This window comes from Hetaerina americana, unplaced genomic scaffold (genome assembly GCF_022747635.1).
Source record: "Hetaerina americana unplaced genomic scaffold, ioHetAmer1.1.p SCAF_6, whole genome shotgun sequence".
Taxonomy (NCBI): Eukaryota; Metazoa; Arthropoda; class Insecta; order Odonata; family Calopterygidae; genus Hetaerina; species Hetaerina americana.
In genome coordinates, this window is record NW_027287205.1 from 71,411,992 (window position 1) to 71,436,293 (window position 24,302).

General features: G+C 35.6%; 1 protein-coding gene across 1 annotated transcript in view; it reads right to left on the reverse strand.

The window, feature by feature from the left end:
• Positions 1 to 13,601: 13,601 nt before the first annotated feature.
• The window catches only part of Snx27 (sorting nexin 27), a 95,947-nt gene continuing 85,246 nt past the window's right edge, over positions 13,602 to 24,302 (reverse strand). The window contains exons 4-11 of the mRNA XM_071593728.1: positions 22,632 to 22,765; positions 22,189 to 22,318; positions 21,576 to 21,753; positions 20,412 to 20,572; positions 19,512 to 19,601; positions 18,793 to 18,942; positions 18,500 to 18,628; positions 13,602 to 16,957 (exon numbers count right to left, since the gene is read on the reverse strand). Coding sequence (XP_071449829.1) covers positions 16,889 to 16,957; positions 18,500 to 18,628; positions 18,793 to 18,942; positions 19,512 to 19,601; positions 20,412 to 20,572; positions 21,576 to 21,753; positions 22,189 to 22,318; positions 22,632 to 22,765 — 1,041 coding nt within the window. The 3' untranslated portion in view covers positions 13,602 to 16,888. The remainder of the gene's footprint in view (positions 16,958 to 18,499; positions 18,629 to 18,792; positions 18,943 to 19,511; positions 19,602 to 20,411; positions 20,573 to 21,575; positions 21,754 to 22,188; positions 22,319 to 22,631; positions 22,766 to 24,302) is intronic.

Below are 24,302 nucleotides of genomic sequence, written 5' to 3' on the forward strand. Positions count from 1 at the left end.
TGCTAAATATTCTCAAGGTCTTCCAATTGCCACTCTCATCTTTAATTCATGAAAATCGCTCGCGTTGCAGGTAACTTAGCACGCGCTGATGCCCACTCGTACATAACCGCATATAGGCATTTCCTGAGTCAAATCGACAATCATGTAAAGGGATTATTTAATTTTAGCATACGGTTAGGCATTAAAAACGTCGAAGCAGGAATACAAAAAATGCGGTGCGTGACCAATGGTGAGGAGATGGATTGATGGTTTGGCAATATTCCTTCTTCCATTATCCGTGCGTGGTCTTACCATTCAAAGTATTTTGTGCCGATGTCATCTGTTATTTCAAAGTAAGATTCTACAAAACTTTCTATTTTGAACCTTTGCTATTCAAGAGATACGGGTCGACTGCCTCCAAAAATCCATCTCTCTAGCATTTAATATCTTCCACTATATTTCCTACAGTTCCCACTATTCACATCCATATGCCATAATAATTTTAATTATAGCATTGTTCACCAGCGTCTAACTTTTTTTGATGTGCTGGTTTCCCATATCACATTATTCATTCTGGATATTGCTCACCATTCTTGATCTTGATTATTTTCTAGCCAACTAAGTTGTATCCTATACAGAACATACTCGTAATACGCTTTCCATTGTCAAGGAAGAGTTCTTCTTACTCTCCACCTATGCATATATAGTATACTAAGTTTTATCTATGAATAGCAAGCTCCAGATCCCAAGATTAATACCCTACGAATAGTTCTCCTACGTGTATCTCATGCTTTCGTAACTTTCTGCGTTCATTATTTGGTAATCAGTAAATTTGAATGTGTATCGAACATTCATATAAATAGACATACTCATTATTTTTCATTTATTTTTCAATGTTTGCCCATTCAAACGATAGTTTAAAAGTAAATAAACAGAACTCAAGAGCAACTATCTAAACCTCGTTGAACGTAGTACATGACGTGTACACGATATTTTTTTATATAATCGCGCATTTGTGAAAACGATAATCCACCGATAAATTGCTATTAATGGTGATCACTCTTCCGGTATTTGTATTCTTTATATACGATTTCCTGAGCGGGTATTAATTTTTCTCACATCTTCTATTAAGAGAACTTTTAATTTGACAAGTGAGACTTATTTTTATCATTGTCATTTCTTTGTGGATGAATGGATAAAATGCATACGTTTTTGCGCTGTGTTTCACCAATAACATAAACTATTTATTTTGTTTCTGACCATCATAATGTATTTTATTGATTGAAAATTGACTTCAGGGATTCGAAATTTATTAAGTTATTTTCGATAAACACTGAAGAAATTATCGAACCCTTTTCCGAAGTGAAAATAGCAGGATACATATATCCATATTCTGCTACGTATTTAGTTTATCAATTGGGAATTAAGTAACACAAAAAGACGCTAACAGTGGAGCTATCAGGCGTAAATGAAAGCAAACACTAGTTTGTGTAGCCTCTTGCTGCGGTGATAACACTCTCTGAGGTCTTGGTTTACAGTTACAATTCAACTGGGACTGTCTCCTCTCACGACTTTCAAAAAATAACGAACAAGATGGGCAAGCGCTGTCTATTAGCGTGTTCTACCATAAAACGTGTAAAGAGCGAGGTTACACCTGTGAATATATGGTCCCATTAAAGCGATTGCTTTACACCTCCCGCGAGTCTTCCTTCGGCCTCCCGGTATCTCAAGGCGTGAATAAAGTAAAACTAAGTTTAAGATCCCAATAAACACCAAACCAAAATGAAGAGGAAATATGTTGGACGTTAAATACACAATCAAAAACTGGAATGTAGTCAATTAATTTCCGAAGTCTTGGGAGCCTTGGCATTCCATTCCATTGGTCAGCTTTTACAACTGGCATGACATTATGCCTTTACCAGGTCATCGTGATACAATCCATTTTTATTCCTCGGCAGGAGAGACGTTGGCATGGATTGAAACATAGATGAAGGTCTAAAAAAGAGTTAAGAAGAGGTAAAAGGTGCGGTTTTGTAAGACCTGTCAAAACGATGTCAAAGCGTCTTATAAACACGCTCTAATTCTAGTTCGATGTCGCGTAGTAAACCACGATAGGTTTTTTTTTTATTTGGACGCCTCTTGAGAGCTCAATATTCTCCTTGAGTCCAGACAATCCACTTTTTGGCTAGCTAAGAGGCTGCCCAGGGGACGAAGCACCAGATTTTTCAAAATACTCAACGTAGGACTCAAACCCACTATCTCTGGGATAGAGCGTGAGTGCGTTACCAGCAGATGTACCCCCGGCCATTTCGCTGAAACCTAGGGCCGAAAATTTTCCAGATTTCTACTCTTTTGACTATCTGTACGCAAAACAATTATGACGCAAATGATAATGTAGAGATTGATTAGCTGGGGTTGGAGATGTGGACGTCAATTAAGGTACTTCTCTCAGATTTTGTTCAACAGTCAAACTATAGACACGCATCGTAAAATCCTTTCAAGTGTTCTTTCCCCACCCCAGACACATTCTACTTATTTATTAGCCTTTCGTCTGCAATCCACTTTCTCCTTGCGCTCCCACGTGCCGACTACGCATTGCATGACCTAGCGCTCTCGTTGGCGCATGAAGAGACAAGTCTGGATGACAGTACAGAATTCTCGAAAGAAGAGAGCAGTTGGTTAAAATTGTCATTTTAGGGTTATTCCCAGGGAAATATGAATGTGGGACAGAATGCGTTCACGATATGTAGTACGATTCATTCAATTTACGCATACGATTACTTAAACCCCATTAATTCATGATATAACTTGTTATTTTTCCGCTAAAGATCCTTTTGGTATTCTTGTGGATTATAGGAATGTGAGGTTATTGAGAAGTATGTTTGATGAATGTCGAGATAAAACAGACTAAGATTATTTAATTTGAATGCATAAGCTATCCCGCGGTAGTCTAGTGGGTAGAGCGTTGGACTGCTGACCGGAGGGTCCCGGGTTCGATTCCCGGGCAAGGCACTCTGGGCACCTGCAGCTCCACCCAAGCTGTGTGATTTTTCGGGTACCAGGTCTTCCTGGGAAACCATAACCGGCACAGGGAAAGGAATTGGCCCCCCTACCCTGATGTGTGAATTTTCACACGCCGTATAGGGCTTAGTACTGGGTGATCTCTACCATCACCTACTAAACCGACCGGGTTGATTACTGTGTTTATGGTTTATGGTTTAAGCTATCCACCAAACACCGGATTCGCGGTAAATATTGCGTTGACATGAGATTCCCCAAAAGTTTATTAATTACGCAAAGCTATTGGGCGGAATAATGGCATAATGCGCTCAGCTAGGTTGTTCATCTGTTTATAAAGTCATGACTTGCGCAGGGAATAAAATTTACTATTGTCTAAAATGTTTACAACGTAGCTAGACGAAAGATATTTATAAAGTCTTCAAAGAACAGACAGAAATCAAACCAAAGGTTGGTTTCCGTAGGTTGGGAGAGAGGTCACTGTGAAATAAATCCCAAACGTGCGATTCACATATTCAGTTTATGGGGCCATTCATTTTCCCTTTGACCCCTACGGTTGCCAACGAAGTTAATACATCAAGAAATCACACCGTATGGATTTAATACGGGTAAGCATTACCTGAAATATGAATATGGGATCCTCCGAGTAGTAGAAAAATGCTCTCTGATAGCCTATCTTTTTCTTCATTAATGTGTTTAAAATAAAAGAATCGCTAAAAGTTGGAGACAATGAAAAGGAAATTAAGGCAGACGCGCAGTTAAAAACGAAGAAACTCGTGGACAAAGTAACTTATTTAACGGGACCTAAACGAGATTTTACGTTGTATAAAGGATTTAGAAGTTGCCTACATAATATAATTCCCCGGATTGAAAAATAATAATTATAGCCCAGGTCGATAGCTCCATCATGAAACACAGCAATAAAGCCCTTGGAGAAAATAAGACTGATTTGTGCATCGCCGAGATATTGAGAATGACTATGTAATGTAGTTTGATTCTTATCTATTGGAGCTAAATTCTCGAAAACGTTAAAAATGATTCACTCGGAATTCAAAAGACAATTTTAAGGACATTTTCCCGGAAAGGGATGACCCTCGTTTATTTGGGATAACCGTTTTCCGTTCGGGATCTCACGAATTTATAAAATACAGAAATATAGTAGTCATTAGGAGTTCATTAGCAACCGACATTAGTACCTGCCGGCGATCGCTCCTACCGATCGATCCTTCGACATCAAAGACGATAGTTAAACGATCTTAGAGTTCGATCCCTTACTTATGTTAGTCTAAATCTTTTCTTTCTGTTTTTATACCAGATTAATTCATTCACCTTGCCCTGGATTATACGATAAATTAATCTGTAGTTAGCATAGATAGTTTTCTGTCATTTAATTTGTGTAATTTACTGGAAAAGGCGCACTATGTTAGAAAAATATAACTTATTAAATCTAAACTAAACTAAGAAAAATTCTTAAAATACTCTGCTAAGGCAAATAACATTCAGCGGAGAGGTAGACATCGATTTTAGGTATATCATTAAGCTAGTCATACTTAATCTGGCAGAACGGCGCAAGGGCAGTCACAAAAGGGAATCGAAAAACTCTACAGTTACACTAGTACTATTAAATTTAGCATATGCTCTTGTTTAAAACTTATATATTGAAAACAAAACCCTTGGTCTGTTGATTTCAAAGCAATCTGATTTTAAATTACCGAAGTTACCGTTAAAATGAGTTTACAAATATGCAGATATTTATTTGATTTTTGGGAAGTCAAAGGTAACACAGTTTTACAAAATAGCTTCAATGATTGAATATAGAATATTTCCGCCTCGTAGAAATTACAATAATTCTTTAATATAAGATTAATTTAAACACCATTTTAATCCATATTTCACTTGAGCGATGGTATATTAATAATAGTTTGGAAAGGAGAAGTATTCATGGAAATGTGCTGGCGATTAAAAATGCCCATTAGTTCATAACAATAGTATGTGTTATCTCATAGTCTGAAGCTAATTCCTTTCAAATTTAGAATTGTTTTTCAAGGTTTCGCAATCAAAATGTTTTATGCATTTTTTAAGTGAAGAAGCGATGAAATATGTTTCAAGTACAAGGGAATCTAATAATCCACATTAATGCCAATAATAATAGTCAAGCGCGGTCAAGGGCGGTAATATGACCAATAAGAATCAACAAAGAAAGAGTTGCTGCTACAAGATCCCAAAATAATCGTTAAAAATTTAGTATTATTATGACAACACTAAAATCGTGCAAGGATTATAAATGAATTTCGGTTGGAATTTCATCATAAATATAAACAATGAAATTAGTTCAGAGATAGTGGGCTGCTAATTTTCCTCTCTTTGGGTATTAATAATGAACTGGGTAACCCCTAACGGTATTTCTCCGCAATTAGCATACATCAGCAAGAGGCTGCTATCTCCTCCGAACTGCATTGAGACAGAGACGCTGACGATAAATAGTGCGACATTCAAGTTCACCCCTTTATATGGCTCCAACAACACCATATGTGAGCAATGATGAAAATTTCGAAGTCAATCAAATAATAGCATTTTAGCCCATAATAGCATTTTAGCCCATCAGTCCTATTTTTAAGCCCATCCTCAGTTATGTCAGGGGATGAACTGACAGTTTTCACATCGTCCATTCCTAACGCGGGGCCCTAGACGGCTACTTTTGAATAGGTCATCGGACGGATTTACCAAACGGACAGGTTAGCGCATGGGTCCTTTTTCGTCTTAGAACCTTCGACAAGAGGGGCATATTTTTTTAAAGGAAAAATCTCATAATACGTTAAAAATAAATGGAGGACCATCCCGGATGACGGCAGAGCGGGGAACATGTTTATCTTTAGTGAGACTTGAAAACGCGACCAATTTTACTCACAGAAAATGAACTCGTCTCCCAAACGTCCGCGTCGGTCTACTGTGTGAAGGACACGCGGGTGGGATTCACCTGTCGTGCATCTGCTGGCAAACGACTCCGACCGCCTCCCTGCTGATTATATTTCGAACGCCTCGGGAAGACTTGAGGTTTGAAGATGTGTATCACACACACGGTCCCTTCGGAAGACTTTGGCCTCCTCTTCTGCCTGTTAGGGGTGGGATCCAGATGGTTTTTCACGTCACCGGTAGCCGCGCGACTCGATCCCAAGGCTCCCTTCCTTCCCCTCGCCTCTCCCGCGGCCGCGCTTTTAACGAGGAGGCCCGGGGCGGGAGGGAAAGCACTAACACAAGACACACGCAATACCCGTGCAAGCGTCCGCACTTATACACAAGGCACGGGGAGCACGAATACACAGTCTCTCTCTCTCCTGGCAAGCAACTAAGCCTACGCTCAACCGGGCGCACCTCTCTGCCCCTACCTCGACTCCCGCCGTCGCAGCCCTCCCCTCCACCTCCGCCGTAAGACGAGAGAAAGGCTAAGGAACGCAGGCGCGAGTGCGAATGGTTTCCTCGGAGAATGGGGACGCACGAGGAGTAAACATAAGGAGGAAGGCGCTCGAAACGCTTTCTTGCCGAGTAAAATGGTTACGCAGGACGATAAAAGATTTGATTTAAGAGGATCCCGGTCGTCAATCATAAATATTAGGCATACATCCATTCGTAAAAGATTTTTCCTGCCATTGAATCTGCGGGTGGAAGTGTGACTTGCGTCATGTGCGTTCTCAGCTATTAATGAATATAGTTTGAATTTGAACACGGCCTGTTGCGTGATGGTGTTAAAAATGTGTGTACTGCTTTATCTTTGCATCTAGGAAAAAAAACTTTATCATCAACTTAGCTTAAAACCTATAAAAGCTTATAATTCTGAGAACTGAGAATAATAAATTAAATATTTTTTATTATAAGCACTTTCTCTCACTGAAATAAGGTTAACGTCTTGCCGTTAAATCCAATTGCCAGGTTGATGAAATTGGCTGCTTGCGCCCATGCATCATTCCAAATCGATGAATGAATGAAACAGTTTTCCAAAGAGGACAAGTTTTCTTCATTTTGGGAAATGGGGAGTCCGAATTTTCGTAGCCTTCGTGGTTGGCCCAAAACTCAGAAGATATTATTATATTTACTAGGCTACACTTGCCTTCAATTTAACCTCAGCGATTTCATGCCCGTACAATGGAAGCATGAAGGAAACACCATTAAAAGGTTGGGGTTTGAGGCATCACTTAGAACTCAACCCGCCGACTTTGAATATTAATAAAATGAAAATTACTGATTTCAATGGGTCGTGGTAGTCCAGGGGTAGAACATACTGACCGGAGGGCCCGGGCATGCCTCACTGGGTATCCTCAGCTTCATCCAAGCTGTGTATTTCTTTGGATACCATAGCCGGCCCAAGGAAAGGAACTGGACCCCCTACCCTAATGTGTGAACTTCACACTTTAGGGTAGGGGATCCAGTTCCTTTATTGGGTGAACTCTACCATCACCTACCAAACCGGACTTTGGGTTGATTACAGTGTTTATGGTTTTATTGAGATATTATTATGGATATTTTTATATGTAATACCCTGGGTCCCCATCGAAAAAGACTGAAAATCAATACTCACAGTCGAAATCCCTCGTAATAAACATAAGCAGGGCAAGACATTACAATTTCACTGATAATTATCTCTTCCATAATTTATTAATCATGACAGAAGCTTTCATTTGATTTTAATGCTTTTAAACTTCATTACAGTAGGATATGCCTCAGTGCTGCTTCCTTGAGTGAGATACGTAATCCGGAAAGTAAAAATGAGAGGCGGGAGCGGAGCATTGAGAAAAGTTATCCTTTATGGATTCAAAATAAATACAATAACAATATGGTTTTCTCCATTAGCACATAAGACACTACGTGATGAAAATTTATAAAGCATATTAGCAACATTTTTTATGCGGAAGCCTCCTTGTGATGTAAATATCTGGAATAAATGATTTTTTATATTTTAAATTTTCTTTTGCATCCAAAGATGCAATTAAAAAACTGTCCATGACGTTTTTACATAGAAATAGAAAATTTTAGGGAAATGGAAGCCAGCACGTTGTCACTGCTGAACCTTTCGAGAAAAAAATTAAGACTACGTTTTAGTGTAAGTCGCCGAAGAATCGGTTTGTACGCAGCCATCTTTAGTTGAGATCTCCCACCATTCCTAAGATGAGGCAAGGATACAAAAGTTTCTCATTGAAAAAATTTCAATTTTTCGTATCTAAGTAAATGTGTTCCAAATTGGACGAAATGAAAAGCAGGCTCTTAGGCTTTCAGAGTTTAAGAGGACGCCTCGGTAGCTTAAGTGGCTAAAGCACTCGACCGGATATTGAGGGATCTGGGTTCGAATCCCAGTCAGGGCGAATGATTTTTACACTCTGAAATTGTTGCATTGACCTCAGAGGCGTTTAAGACATTTTAAGAGGTACAGGGTTGATTAGACCAATTTATTTCCTTATTTACCTTCACCAAAATACGACGACAAGGTTATGCTGTAATCAAGAAAATTCCATCCATCATGCCTGAATTCCGTCCTTCTTAAATGCATTTATCTCATTTATTCTCCTCATTCAGCTTCTTTGCGTGAATTGAAAAACCCTATACCCGTCTAACTTACCATTGGCACAAATAAATTCCTTCTACATTCAGATCGCGCTCTTTCAGATGAGCATATTAGTTCACATTTCAATGATTAAATGAAACAAACTAGCTAATTTTTAGATTAAAATATCAGATAAAATAAACTAATATGTTCCATTTAGATTATTAAAGATGAAATTAACCATTTTCATAAATTTACGTCTGCCACACTCAATTTTGGGTGTTTTTTTAATGCAACCAGTTACGGACCTTTTTCACTGTACGTTCTTTATACGGAAAATTCGGTAGTCTACCATAGTGCGCTCTACCAGTTAGCTCCCTGCTTCAAGAAGCCACAATCGTCCACCCACGCAACACTAAAGCAGTAGTCCATATCACCACGATGTGTGCTTGCGTAGAATTCTGATAAGGAACTGAAATGAGCTATTTGGGTCAAATATCTGAGCAAATAAAATGCGCTCATTTATCCACGCGTTACGACATCGAAGAAAATTGAAGATTTGAGAAGTTCAATCAACCATAAATATATTGAATTAAGGGCAATAAATATCGTCAAGCCATAGCACGTACTCGTATAAAACCTTAAATTGATAAAAAAAGATAGTAGCAGTGCAAAAGACAGGGCGTTTACTCAGATTAGGTGAAACAGCTCAATTGACAGTTTTTAAGGTGGCCTATACCTTAGCGGCGAGGTAGGATATAAGAGCGGTTCCTCATAAAAGTAACACACTGCCTCTAAAAATTTAAATTCATGCTGAAAATATAAATCACGACGACAGTCACAAAATTGAAGGCCTCTTTATCCATCGAATGAAATGAATAAATTGAACTGTACATCTGAACCGATACTTAGCGGAAATATTGAAAAGGTGAATTTTAAAATAGAATCAAAAATTTCCTGAAGCTTGTAACCAGTATAATGCAAACGGCATTTGTTATGTCAACTATTTATTTATCTTGTGGACAAAATCCACTTAAAATACCAATCATCGGATGATACTGAAAGTGTTCGCTCACCGTTACATAATGACTGGGTACTGAAGTGGTGCGTTAGAACGAGGGAAAGAGTATTTGACCCTTTGAGTATTCTAAAAGAAGTACTTAGTTAAAGGTTACACTCTTTTACCCCATAATATCATCTTCAGTATTTTCATCTCCTACAACATGCTGCTAGGTTACATAGTTGAAATATAAATACCATAATGCCCATGTTTTACGATGTTTCGCCAGTAATCGATTTGAAATAAGTGTGAAGGTACCCTGACGTCTAACAGTACTAACTAATAGTAACTACACTTTTTTGCACCTAACATCATTGAGACTGAAACATCCTCTGCTTTATGAAGACTCTTGATGGTGGTTCCCGATTACTTGGGGAAGTTGATAAATTATAAATATTATAAATACTTTAGATTAAAATACAGTTCATAGTTGCTGTCAGCTTCCTCCAAACATTGGTTTTTAATGCCACCCAAACTTTTACAATCGCTATATATTTGGAGCAGAAATTCCAAATAAATCCTTAAAACTTTGCGAAATTTTAATTCTTTTTATACCTTAACTTACATAGAAAGATAGATTTCGGAGGGACGCTGAAGATCAGTGCATGTCCCTCAAGAATTTTGGATCGCCTATGAACAATTCCAAAATCCTTTGCACAAAACTCACTAACCCCGCAATGTGAGCTTCTTATATTTTTTCACGCACTTCTTGTCATCCAAAATACGTTATTTTTCTCTCTCTTCCACGTTTATCTAGTATTTCCATCGCTCGCAGACTCCAATATACCAAACTTATCTATCTATATATATATATATATATATATATATATATATATATATATACATAGATATACACAAATATACATATATACACACACACACACACACATATATATATATATATATATATATATCCCTTTCATTCATTATCTCCTAGGCCGTTAAATTTCCTCCACGGACTTCTATCCCTCGAACATATCAAATCAAATCCTCCTTCGGTCGTGGTCACCCAAATTCAGTTTACCATTCCATTTCAACTTCATTTCCTATTTCAAAAGCATTCGGTCTGCGCTCACTTTCCTTCCTCTGACGCCAAGTTTATGAAACATGATGCCACTCTTTATTTTACAATCTTCTCCAGTATTTTCTCGAAGAGCCAGTCTTGATCACCTGTGTTCTCCTTTTTGTGCAAGTTTATTTTCGTAACGCAAATCCTTTCCTCATATTCTAACTGATGTTATCATTTTCATCCAAAATACTGCCCTCGTACATAAATGGTAAGACTACTCCATTCTAAGTTTAAACTGAATTATTGTTAAATTTCATTTTGCCTTCATCCTATGACATTTTGCATCTCATAATGCGTTCTTCATCAACCTCAGCATTTAAATACCCAATAATATTCGTGTACTTCATCAAGGAGGGTAATATTGAATTTCAAAAATTAAAGATTTGGAAGACCTCTATGAAATGAACAACGCTTAGGTAGAAGATTGTTATGGTGGATGAGAAGAAACTGTTGTGGAGGGGGTTACGATGGTTATAACTACCGGTGCAATGCCGCCCCTCGAAAGCTTCGAGTTAGCAAAATTGGGCAAAAGAAAAGACATCGAAAAAGTACCTATCTAGACATCTCTTCCATTCCTTACTTCCCAGGCCTTCAAATTTCCTCCACGAACTTCTATTCCTCAGACAAATGGAATTATTCTTCGGTCGTCTTTGCTTAAATTGCACCCCTCGTTTGTTTTTTCCCATTGAAGTAATTTCATAATTTCGTGAGGGAACGCAGGTTATAGAAAATGGTACATGACATTCAATCTTCAGTAATTTAAAAAACTAAGGTTTCATCATTCTCCCCTGTAATTCACGCAACCAGGGCCATCCCACTGCATTTTGGCGCACCCTCTCTTTCAGGATAATTAAAATGTGTCGCGAGTATTTTTGGAATATTTATTATACCTGACATCTTATCCTGGACTCATAACAATTCTTGCAAATTCATCAAACCTATAAACATTCTGAAACTCCCGTTGCGCTAATCGTGAAAAACAGGAGCGCAGAAATGAGTAAGGAAGAAGAAGGGATATTGGACCCCCCCCCAGTGAAGGACAGGTGGGGAAAATATATTGGAGTGATTCACCCCAAAATTAATTAATACCAGGAATTTAAATTCAAATTGTGTTACTTGGCCCATCTAGTGAGCACTAAGAAAGCAGTTTCTAAAGCGTCATGTCCTACTTTAATTCAATCACATATAACCAGGGTGTGCCTCAAGCCAGGAGAGTTCCCAAAAAGAAAACAGATTTAGACAAAAACAATAATGCAAATTTTCAACTTCATTACTTGTTTCTTGTGAGAATATGAATTCCATAGCCTCTAAAAGCACCATTAAATACTTACAGTACTGATCACTTTCTTGAAGAAGAGAGAAATTTTCAGGAAATAGTGTTCGAAAAATTATGCACAGATCACCGATGCTTTTTTTAGTCAAATGCTAATTTTTTCTGCCTAATAACACCTCTCAAAGCTCATGGACCTGCTTCTGCATCGCTGATGATTACAATGAGAGAGGTCAAAGTATCTAACATTCAAAGGTTTTTAAGGTTAAATTAGGGGTTTTATGGCATTTTTGCATTCTTCTCCCTCATATTGCAAACTTTAAACATATCCCTCATGTGATACCAAACTTGCACATTCATCTAGCAAGGATTTCTCAAATTTGAATAACAGGCTATTGGTCCATCCATGTTCAAGAGGAACAACAGGAACTTATTTAATTGCCGGCCACTATCTCTACACTACAAAAGTTAAGTTCCCTTCATATCACACATCCTAAAGTCAAGCGTGATACGCACCATCAAAAACCTGCTCTTTATCTACGAGTACAATGACTGTCACTGAGAAGCACCTTACATTGTGCTACCCTGGGCAGTTTTCCAGCTGGCCCAAGCCTTAAATCTGACTGTGCACAAAATAACTCAGGCCAAGGGTTCTAGGCAAGTTTATGTCCATGGCCCCATTTAATACTTAATGAAAACAAGAATGTATTTTTTTGTTGCCACAAAATCAAGGTAAGAGGCAAACATGTGGTTGTGAGCCAAGCAATGAAGAGCGACATGGGTGGCTGAGAGGGTGAAAGAGGTGAATTAGGGAGAGAGAAAGGAGTGAAGATCACCTAATACTAATTGCATTTTTTTAAATTGATCACAAGATAATGTTGCTCCGTTAAAATTTGAATGCCATAAATAAAGTAAATCATAGTCATATTTCATTTGCTCACAAATGAAGAATATACTTGGTATTTAAGAGAAATACTTTATAACTATCAATTAAGAACAGCTTTTAGCTAAATGCTTGCAAGAGGTCATTAGCATTAGAATTGGTGAAGATATGCAACATCATTTTGGAGCTGCCCAGTACATACAGAGCTGAACTAAGATGATGAATTTTCTCAGTTCATAGACATCACAGAGGATGGCCAGTGTCCATACATGCCGGCCCCCTCACCAATAGCATCCTCAAGCTTTCAATGGCAATTTGATGATACTTAAAATTAATTAGGCACTTAGTTCATCTTATAATTAACCTCCGAAGGCATAAAAGAATTACAAGGGTTATAAAACTGTAAGACTGATGCTTTAAATTCTGAACTGCCATAAAAAGTTACTAATGCACACTTCTAACAAAAACTGCATTGGGCTTTATTTCAATGGCACAAACAATTTTGAGGATAGGAAAAAAGTCAATACAGTTATATTTTGCTAAATTTTTTGGGATATCTGCAAGTACTATTCCATCTTCAAGAACCAATGCATAGGTTTTAGCCTCAAGTTCCTGATTTCAAATTATATTGCATTATAAACAGTTTAGGTATTCTGAGTAAAAATTCCATGGAAAAAAAACAACAAATCCTCTTGGATTTTCCCAAAATATGGATTCATTAAGTTCGATGATCACACACTTAAATTAGGTGGTTTTTAAGGATCATTTTCAACACTTGATAACAACAAGTTGGTATTGGTAATTTTTATTGCTGACCGTGACAGAAAACAGCAGCATTTTATATATTGTTTACAATAATGAAAAATACTTTTGAGTGATACATATACATAATGATTGGATCTGCAATTATTTCCTTTTTTTCTTAAAATATTTTTGAATTCACATTTTCTTTGTCTTTACACATTTGAGTTTATTGTGAAATTGGTGTTATTTCAGAAAGGATTACAGCTAACATGGACATAAATAAAATAAGATTGATTACTTCATCTCAACTTGGAATGAGCTAAATAATTAAAAAAATATGCCTAAAGCTTTATGTGTGTACATTAACATATTTATTTGCATTATTACAAACTCAATGGAAGTGATCATATGCAGTGACACAGTAAAACATTTTATTAATCAAATGTTTTCAAACCCATATGTCACAGGAAAAGATGCTTTTCAGTGATTTTCCTAAAATATACTGTCACCTATACTGGTGATGGATCAACATTTAGATAAATCAATTTGTTAAGAGGTACAAAAAAGGAAATATGAGACAGTCATTACTGTAAGATTAACCTACAAGTATTGCTCAGTGGTACACTGTACAGTAAAAATCTCAGTTTAAGGCAAAAATTTGTTCTAATTGCAGCAGATTTTGGAATAAACTGAAAAATAATAGAGTATACAGAATTATCCGTGACCATAATGCCATCACTGAAATCATATTTACTATCACATTGAAATTTTAATGATGTCATTTTTATCACTAAAAACATAACTATGCTAAATTAATGAAATCAAGAATTGACTTTCCAAAACTTAATGTTTGACATCCTAATCACAAATAAATGCCATCAGGGCATTGGCAATATTTTTCAATTATATTACATTGAAACATTCAGATAGATAGATTAAATTGAGGATTCACTGCAATTGTAAAATATCAATTGTTATGTGTTCATCAATGTACTCTTCTCTCAATATTTAGATATGTATTCACTTATGTAAATGTTTATACAAAGTAAAACAGACATCTAAATTCAACAAACTAAATACTGATGGAAACAATTGCATAACAAAATGATAACAATTTGGTATTTTGGGGTTTTAATTTAAAGAATGCATATTATATCGCTCAATGGATTAAAATTACAATTTCAAACCTCTATCCGCTACTGCTAAAATTTATACAAAACCACCATACAACATTTTGTAAAGGATTGCTTTCATGATTACCTCTCACTTGGCAATTAATCCGGCTAAGGAGCAGGCATAACAGTCGTAAATATCTACTTCCAGGTTTAGCCTGTGTTGCACAACAAGAACAGGCATTATATCCAGCATTTCAACAGCTCTCTCAATCAACTTCTCAACCTCCCTTTTTAATCGCAAGATATAGCCGATAATAAAATTTTACATACCCTTTTTGAAAGACTGACTGTGATAGTATCAACCAAATGAATCATCCTCTTTAACAAATGAGTGTATATGTTTTACCTGGAATCTCAATGTGTGGCCACTATGGAAACGTCATTCACCCATGGAAATACACACCATTAACAGTCCAATTATAAACCCATAGTTGACTAGAAACTAAAAATTGCCCATTTCCCAAATCTATAGCACCACAAGCTCAAACAGCAATTATTATGGTTATGGGAATTTAGAAAGAAGAAATATTATTTTTAGGTTACGTAATTTTTAGCTATGGGAGGTGAACGTTTTACAATTGGAGATATTTCAGCATTAACTTTAGCAAAATAATCACAGATTCACAGCAGAATTATTTATATTTGCACTCACCCATTCCACTGATATCATATTATTTTAATGCAGATATTACATGTGATCATGCAGAAATGAAATCAATAGCATTTATATATCTAAATTATTGATTCACATTAATATACAGTTTTATATTTACATATTATCTAGTAAATATACAGGCTATATATGTACAATCATATTAGAAATATCCAAAGGAATCACTCCTTTTCATCATGCATTTATGTTTACAACTCCATATTTATTCATCAAGTAACAAGGAGATTGGGTATTTAATGTAGTATACATTAAAATGTACAGTATTTCTTCTTATAAAAATGTCATTTACATGATTTATTAATAATGAAAATAATACACAATTATCTGGAATGATTTCGTGCAATTATGAGGAAATATTGTTTTGTTTCATTATCTTGTATTATTTAATGAATATCATTGAGAGTATTTTTTTAAAAATTCCAAAAAACCACCTTTTGATCCTTGATAATACATGAAAGATAAGGGAGTTATAACTAAAATGTTATAAATTTGGACTTATGAAGTATTCGTAGCTACCACATGAGCATACAATCTAGGCCTTATTATCAAAGATCATGATAAATCAGGAGATTCATTCGGATGGATGATACAAGATAACCATTACCAAGAAGTTTTCAAATTCTCATCTAGTTTGAGTCTTTGTGTAGGCAGGAGGGTACTGATCCACAGGTTGCTAAATGAGTGGAAACATTTGAGCCTAAACAAAAGTATGAAATACTAAACCAGGGTATGTTTGAAACCCACAACTCACATATAACTTCAAAACAAATATCACAGATTAACATGCTTTCACATTCAATCAACCATTTCCACTAATATCAGACATGCAGGATTTTTCCTATTTCCCAGAATCAGTAATAAATAAACTTGGGTGGACCTGACATTTTAGTCATTCATATGGCAAGGCTAACATTTAGAAAAACAAATATCAAGATTGTACATAAAAGATGATGGGTCGGATTACACAATGCAACTCCATAATCAACATACTCTATTTGGACAAAACAATCATAACATTTTTTCAGTCAGTTACTAATGTACTAAGATTATTTGATAACATTGCTCATATCAACTTTTTCGGACAACATAGGGCACAATAATGTCTTGGGATATAAATCATTGGCATAATTTGGCCTTATGTAATAAATAAAATGAGGGTGATGATTACATCTACAGAGATATTAAATTAATGGAACAATAAATTGAACCAAGAGTAAAATTGGAAAGCAGAAAAATGGAAAAAAAACCTCTCAAAAAAAGAAAACAATATTATAGTGAATACTGAAGCCAAAACTTAATCAGGTTTAAGGGATCTTTTTTTTTACTGATTAACACATGAAAAAGTTAAAAAAAAACACTGATTGCTTTGGAAGGCATACAAGCCATTCTGATGATGGCTGGCTTGAATTCACTGCAGCTGTGTGGTTCAATGAAGGTCAAAGGCCCCAGTGAGCATTGTCTACCCACTATCCACAAAGATTGCGTCATTCCCCTGTGTCAGTCCACTTACTCTCCTCCAGTATTCTCTCAAAACAATCCAGCATGAAGACATACTGGAAAAGGAAGACCCATAATTTAAAGTTACATTTTACAAACACACACACACATACCCTTCATAAAATCCCCTTTAGGGGTAAGCACTATCAAGAAAAGGCTTGTTACTAGAGGAAAGTTAACCTCTATTACTAATTTTTGTCCATACCACTTCACCTTTGCATACTTCTTTTGCCCCTCACATTCACACACTACTTCATACATGCTCTTCTATCACTGAAACCTCTAATATTCCTTGCCTTGAGTGTCTCTACAACCATATTCACCCAGGGTTTTAACAGTCAACCCCTTAGCATTCACTCAAGCCATTTACTCTTCTCTCATATAGCTATTTGGTGATTTGACTCTCATCCATTCTCACAACGTGGCACCAAAAGCTTAGTGCACTTTTCTCTTACTGATTTGTGCATTTTGCGCGTGAAATTTTGTCCAATCAGTCTAATAGATGCTGTGACCATGAGAAGGGAACGCTGCATGTGGATTGGGTATTGCAAAGGCTCATGCCATTGTGTACCCTTATCTTATATTGCTTTTAAGTACCAGCAAAAGCCTTGGATGATTAAATGCACACAGGAAAATAACATCTTTGATTGCATAACTTGCCTCTGATAAGACGAGACACTCTCTGGTCCAAATCAACTCTGCAGGAGGGCAATGGTACAGAGACAATGAAAGTTAGCAAGAATACACACCCTCCAATAGACTACAGCCTTGACATGGTGGTGGGGCATTCATTCTATGACCACTAGAGCAATACTGTCAGGAACAATTACAATTACTCCTGGTATGATCATCCATATCAGATAAGGAAAGCCAGGAGCAAAAAAAATTAATCCACACGGCATCAGTTTCTCAGTAAGGAGGCTGTAAAGATGTCCTACTCCAGTGGATTGGTAATTTGAATTAATGGTTTCACATTAGTGAAGATGGCTGAAGAAGGTAATGAGGAACCCCATCAATTACATTATCACAATCTGTATTAAATGGGTAATGAATCCAGGAAACTATGGGAATTGGCCTACTTTGTCAGCAGTAGTGTTTGGCAGAAGATGGGAGGCATCCTGGCATCATCATTACATGAAATCCTTGCTCAACTGAGCTAACAGCAGTGAGAAAGAAGACTTGAAAAAGAAGAAGAGAACTGAAGCTGTTATGATAGGATCATGGAATGTTAGGGTGGTGTTAAGGGCAAGGAAATTAGAAAATATCGAGAGAGAAATGGAGAAAGAAAGTACAGATATGAAAGTTTCGTGATGAATGAATGTTTTGAAGTTTAGAGACAGTAGGACGTGATAAAGAGATAGTTAATGAAAAATTTGCAGAAGAAGGATATTCCTAGATATCCATCAATGGTCTTGTTCCAGTAGGTGGCCATCAGATGTATGTGTATCATCTGTATCACACGTACAATTACAATAAGCAATTGCAATTTAAAAGCTATACACCTAAAAATTATTAATGTTGCCATATGCAGATATTCTTATATTTGAAAGGACATAATGAATTTTAAAAGGATAATTTTAAACATAATGTTCACTTACATATGGAGTAAAAATTTTAACCCATCGTGGATTTTTTTCAGGACGTTGATACCGGAAGCAGAAAGCCATGGCTTCATCATCGACTTCCCATTCCTTAATACTTCCCCATGCAAAATCAACAACTTGAGACTGCAAGTAAAAGAATTCACCACCATTATTTTATATCCTTATGTACACCCAAGACTAAAACTGAAGAATTAATTTCATCCATATAAATAAGCAACACACTAATGTCAAAGCAATATTAGCAGGTCTTGAAATCAGTGAGATGAAATCAACAAATCAGTACGCACTTCCAGTGACCCATCCTCTGCACAAGCTTGCAGTTTAAAACAGTTGGCTCCGATTGAAGCAACTACATGTCCATCTTTACGAGAATCGCAGGCACAATGAGGAAACACCACCTCACCATAACCATCCAGCTCTCTGGCCAATTGAAGGTACTGAAATTCAAAAGAATTAAAATTCAAGTAAAAAATAACAAAATGTATGCAGGCAGATAGCTGATGACCTGAAATTTTGTGAACTCATCCCATTTCAATAGAAAAATAGAGTAAAGTATTGTACTTCCATGCAAATAAATAAATTTAATGGACAAGAAAAACCAATTACAGGTAATTACGAGAAGTTTGGCTCTTCAACACATATAAAAATGCATTTCTAAATTTAAAGGAACAGTAGTAACCAAAAGCATTTGTATCATTTGAAAGTAAGATGAATGAGCATTGCACCAAAAATGTCAACTAAATTAACAATCAAATTGGAAGGGTAAAATGGCCTCACAATATCAGTGTGAATTATAATTTATCATTTTTTTATTACTATAACTTTCTACATTTCCATTTGCTAACAAATGAGTACACTACCAAATGATTGATGAGAAGGCTATCAAAGTTTTGCATAGAAATTCTGCATCATAAAAAAAAATATTTAGGAAAGAATGATAATCTAAAAGACATATTATTACAATAAATAGCACTCAACATAACAAATGAAATATGTATTAGCATACCTCATGTTTTCTGGCAGCATCCTGAAGAGCCTTTAACTGATATAGTCTATCATCTGCTCGAATATGGCCTCTATTTACATCATCAACAGCCTGTGAATGATAGTGAAATTAATTTGCATTGCACCCTTATCAAATAATTTTGACAGTAAATCACTTACTGTAAAGCTTAAGGCTATTATTCACACCGAAGATTATCATGATAAGCATGTTTTTCTCTACTATCGCAATAATCCATTAAGATGAGTCAAGTTCCCCTTTTCTTCTGCGGCTAAAATAATTTAAAAAGTTTTCATGTACGTCAAAATATGCAGTCAATGACCTGCTTACTTGATGAGCACATCTAAAAAAACAATGACATTTTTTGCTTTTTGGAGATTCCTAGTGGCACTGTGCCCTTTAAAACCTAATGAAAAGCCATTCCTGACTTTCAATCAGGTTTCCCAAGAGCCAGACCACCAGATTTCACACAAAACTTTGCCCAAGGAATTCAACCCCATGAAATTTGGGCTTAGAGGCCCCATTATTCACTTATTTAACCTGGTCAACAAAATATTTCCCAATACTTTTATCCACAGAGTAATACAATTGTATTAAAACCTGTTCTCTGAATGCAACACTTCCAAAGAGTGAAAATCATTTGCCTTGACCGGGATGTGAACCTGGATACCTCAATATCCAGCCAGGTACTTTAGACAGTTAAGCTAACATAGCTTCCGCTAGCACTTTAAAATTTTAGACCAATTTAGAACCCAGTCAAAGCAAATGACTTAACATTTTGGAATGCCTGCATTTTATTGCATATTAGCTGATAACTCCATTAAAATTACAGTTGTGGCATCTCCTGCAGTTAATGAGAATATGTTCTCTGAATATCAAAATAATCAAAATAGTGTCCCATACCTGCCAAAATATGTAGGTAGTGGCCTGCTCATCTGACGCAAGCCTAAGTTCTCGCTGAAGTGAGAAAAGCCATTTCCGAATTGAGAGGCAGGTGGATGTAGCTGTACTGTAGTTTTGTATGTACAAACTATGGGGGAACTCATTTGGCAGTAGCCTGCGTTCTATAATAATAGAAGGAAAAATTCAAACATTAGCCATTGAGCAATGAACTCAATAAATTTCATAGATAACCAATGTTATAATTGAAAAAGAATTCACTTGAGAATATATGATAATATGTACATTGAATTTGATAATAAATGTAGCCTGTTTGATGGTTGGTGCTTTTCATGCAATACCACCATCAGTGTCATACATGAATTGAACATGAACATTCAACTTGCAGCAGCTACTGGTGATAAATTAAAATTGGAGCCATATCAATGAAAACTGTACCACATACATAATACACATTAAGCTAAAAATATTACTAAATTTTGCACAATAAATTATGCAAATAAAAAATTATGATCAACCCTTTGTGAAAAAGGTAACAATGAATTCTTGTTTTAGAATGATTGAAGTAAATAAAAATGTAAAATACAATTTTATACCAAATACATATTCAAAATCAGGACTTAATTAAAAGCTTAACGTGATAAATGCTTAAAAGTCAGACATGCAAAATATTTTCCTTGTTTTACATGGTAAATGCTGAAGAATATTGTTATCAACACACTTTTTAAAAATTACACACTAAACATAAAGTAGTTCAACTGAGTAACTGTGAAAAACAAGTAATTGAAAGAGGCAAAAACTATTCCATTAAAAAATACTAAATTATAAAATATCAAAATATATTTCATTGAAAACAATTGACTTTTATATCTTAAAACTAAATGTCTCAAAAGTGCCACTTTTTATATGTAGTCAAACACTTTATTAATGCCACAAAATCTACAATGTTTTGAAATATTTGCTTGATATTCATTGCTTCTTTCAATTGATTATGAATGGGCTTTTTTCAATGTGTAAATTGGGTCATTATAGCAAATATATTTCACTGGTTAATGTAAAAAAATATGAATTTAATTGAGGCATGTCAATGCAACCAAAGAGTTTAAAGATAAATATGTCCTTTAGAACTATATTAAGACTTTCACTAAAATAAGTATTTGTTCTTACCAAAATTATATTCCACAATTTCAAAAAGAGCAAAATACTTAGCAGCCTGTTTGCTCATCCGAGCTTTTTCAATCACTGATGAGAACACTTCACCAGTGTTTGAATTCTTCTTCACAGATACAGTTACTACTTCTCTATCTGGCATTAATACTTTCAAGTCTACTGGTGATGCATTTCCCTGAAAAAATTCAAGCAAAATTCTTAATACTCAAAATATAATGCTAATGTTTTGAACAAGTTTCTTTGAAAATATGTTTAATTATATATTTAGCATTATGAAAACGGATGTATTTGCATAATAGTCTACTTCATATACTTCTCACTATTTTCTTTCCTTTTTAACAGAGACAAACATGAATTTTTCAATCTCAAATTTTAAATCCATTGGCAAAACTTTCATAGAGAAAGATTGCGGGGAAATAATAATAAAATTTTAACGGTTACGATTATCATTAATATAATTAAAAGTAGAAATGATTTTCCTACTTTTTCCATGTATACTATATAAGGAATTTGTGGTAATGTGGAGAAAACATAACAGGCTTTATGGAATATCAATGCAACTTCAAAGTAAGATAAAATCATCTAAACACAAAATTTGTACTGCAATTACCTGATCATCTTCAGTGTCTGTAAGAAACTCCTGTACAATGTCACTTTCTGCTATTACTCGGACAGCACAAACTTTTTCCAAATATTGTTCCAACCCTCGTCTACGAGCGTCAAGCTGTTGCTCACTTAAGCTGAAATAAAAAAAAATAAATGCTGCCATCACAACTCCAAAAACAAAACTCCTAATGATACATACAAATATTAATACACATTGGTACAAGATTCAAAAAATTATGGAAGTAATTAATTCGAAATAATATTATAAATTGGAATTTTGGATTTGATAATTTAACAAAATTAATCCTAAATTTACATGCATGACATAAATCTCCTTATTATACAAAACTTTGAGCAAAAATAATATTTTTAACAACAGAAAAGCATCCCTTATTTTTTGCTCTGCCACTGACGGAGGGAGGCACATCTTGAATTAAAATTACTTACGAAAATGGCCATTTCCCAGGTAGTTTAGGAAAATTAAAACCTATGAACTCCTTCTTGAGGTTAAGATGAAGAGTAGAAAATTCCCTATACCGTCTTGAACATAGGTGTCGTCCAGCCATGTAGATATTATACACCTGTGCATGGAAAATGATTAATCACAGACTTCAAATTTCATAATAATATCAATGGTATCATTCAAGGATTTCAAACTGTTTTCATACAAAGCATTTGTCATCATTGCAAAATATCTAACCAACTCACTGATTTGTTTCATTAGTAATTTTTAAGAGTGTAGTTATGCATTGTTAGTAAGAGATATGCATCCTTTCCAGCTCACTCATCCTTAGAAAACTAAAAAAAAACTAAGGGGGTAAAATACAAATTACAGAATTTCATTTCACGACTCTGAATACTTTCAAAGACATAAATTTCACAGGTTCAGACTTTATGACCCTATATTAATGTTATGATGAGAAAATGCTGAAGTGAAATGAATGGAAAACTATTTTTATTTATGGAAAATCTTATGGTATTAAAGATCAACATGCTTTTATATCACAATAAAAACATGGAAAAGAAACTTTAAGTACTAAGTATGTCTTAAATGTAAACATTTTACTAGGCTTTGAAAATACCTTTTTAGAAAATAAAATGGAAGTTTTGTGGGTACTGTAATTTGTTGAAAAATAATCCTGCATCAACATTTGTCCTTTTTATTTACATACCCTCATTAATACCTACACTTTTTGGAAGGTCTTAATGTGTTAAAAAAGAATGATGTCATAATAACATTGAAACTTATATTTCAAACATTTATTGTTCAAAAGTGAACAAAATGATCATAGCACAGCTTTCTTAAAATAATTGTGGCACTGCAATACTAATTGTAAATTGTGGAATGCTATACTAATGCCCTCTCACCTTCAATTAAAATTGGCATATTAAAACCAATGTTCAATGACGTAGCAGTAATATTCATTGGGAAATGTAACTGACAGCCAAGGCCATTAGGGATAGGTGTGCAATTTGGTAAAGGGTAAAATATTCCCGGAATGGAAGAAGGCTGGACAGAAACATGGCATTTGCATGGCCTCCTCTTAACAGTAGGTGCCAAGGGGTCCATATTTTAACATCCCTGTGAACAGACAGCATGCTGCACCTCTAGTGCTCTCTGAATACATATGAGCACCCTAAGCATAGCACGCCAGGTAGGGATCAGAAAACCACTGAAAAACCTAGCCACATCTGAGATTTGAAACCTGGTCCTTTTAATGCTATTGACAGGCTTGCTAATTATTATCATTTAGTAATCTACTGGTTAAGGTAGGTTTTTGATGGACACAACAACCAAATAAATATTTAGTGACTCCTAAGAAAACACATTCCAGCAACCTACTCTACATCAAGTCCCTCTACATCTCTGTGTACTTCCTTCCTCCCTCCCTTCATCCCGTCCAACATCCCTTAACTGTTTCCGCCCTTTCCTCGTTTGCCGAACAATATCACCTCTATTAGTCTTTATCATCCCACTGCCAATCAATATGCCCTTCATCCATTTGTCCTACCTCCTTATGATTTATCCCTAAATCCACTCTCCTCGCCCACCATACCAAGTACTCCTTCATTTGTTTTCTCCTCTGTCCATTTCACCTTCTCACTTCTTCTCCACAC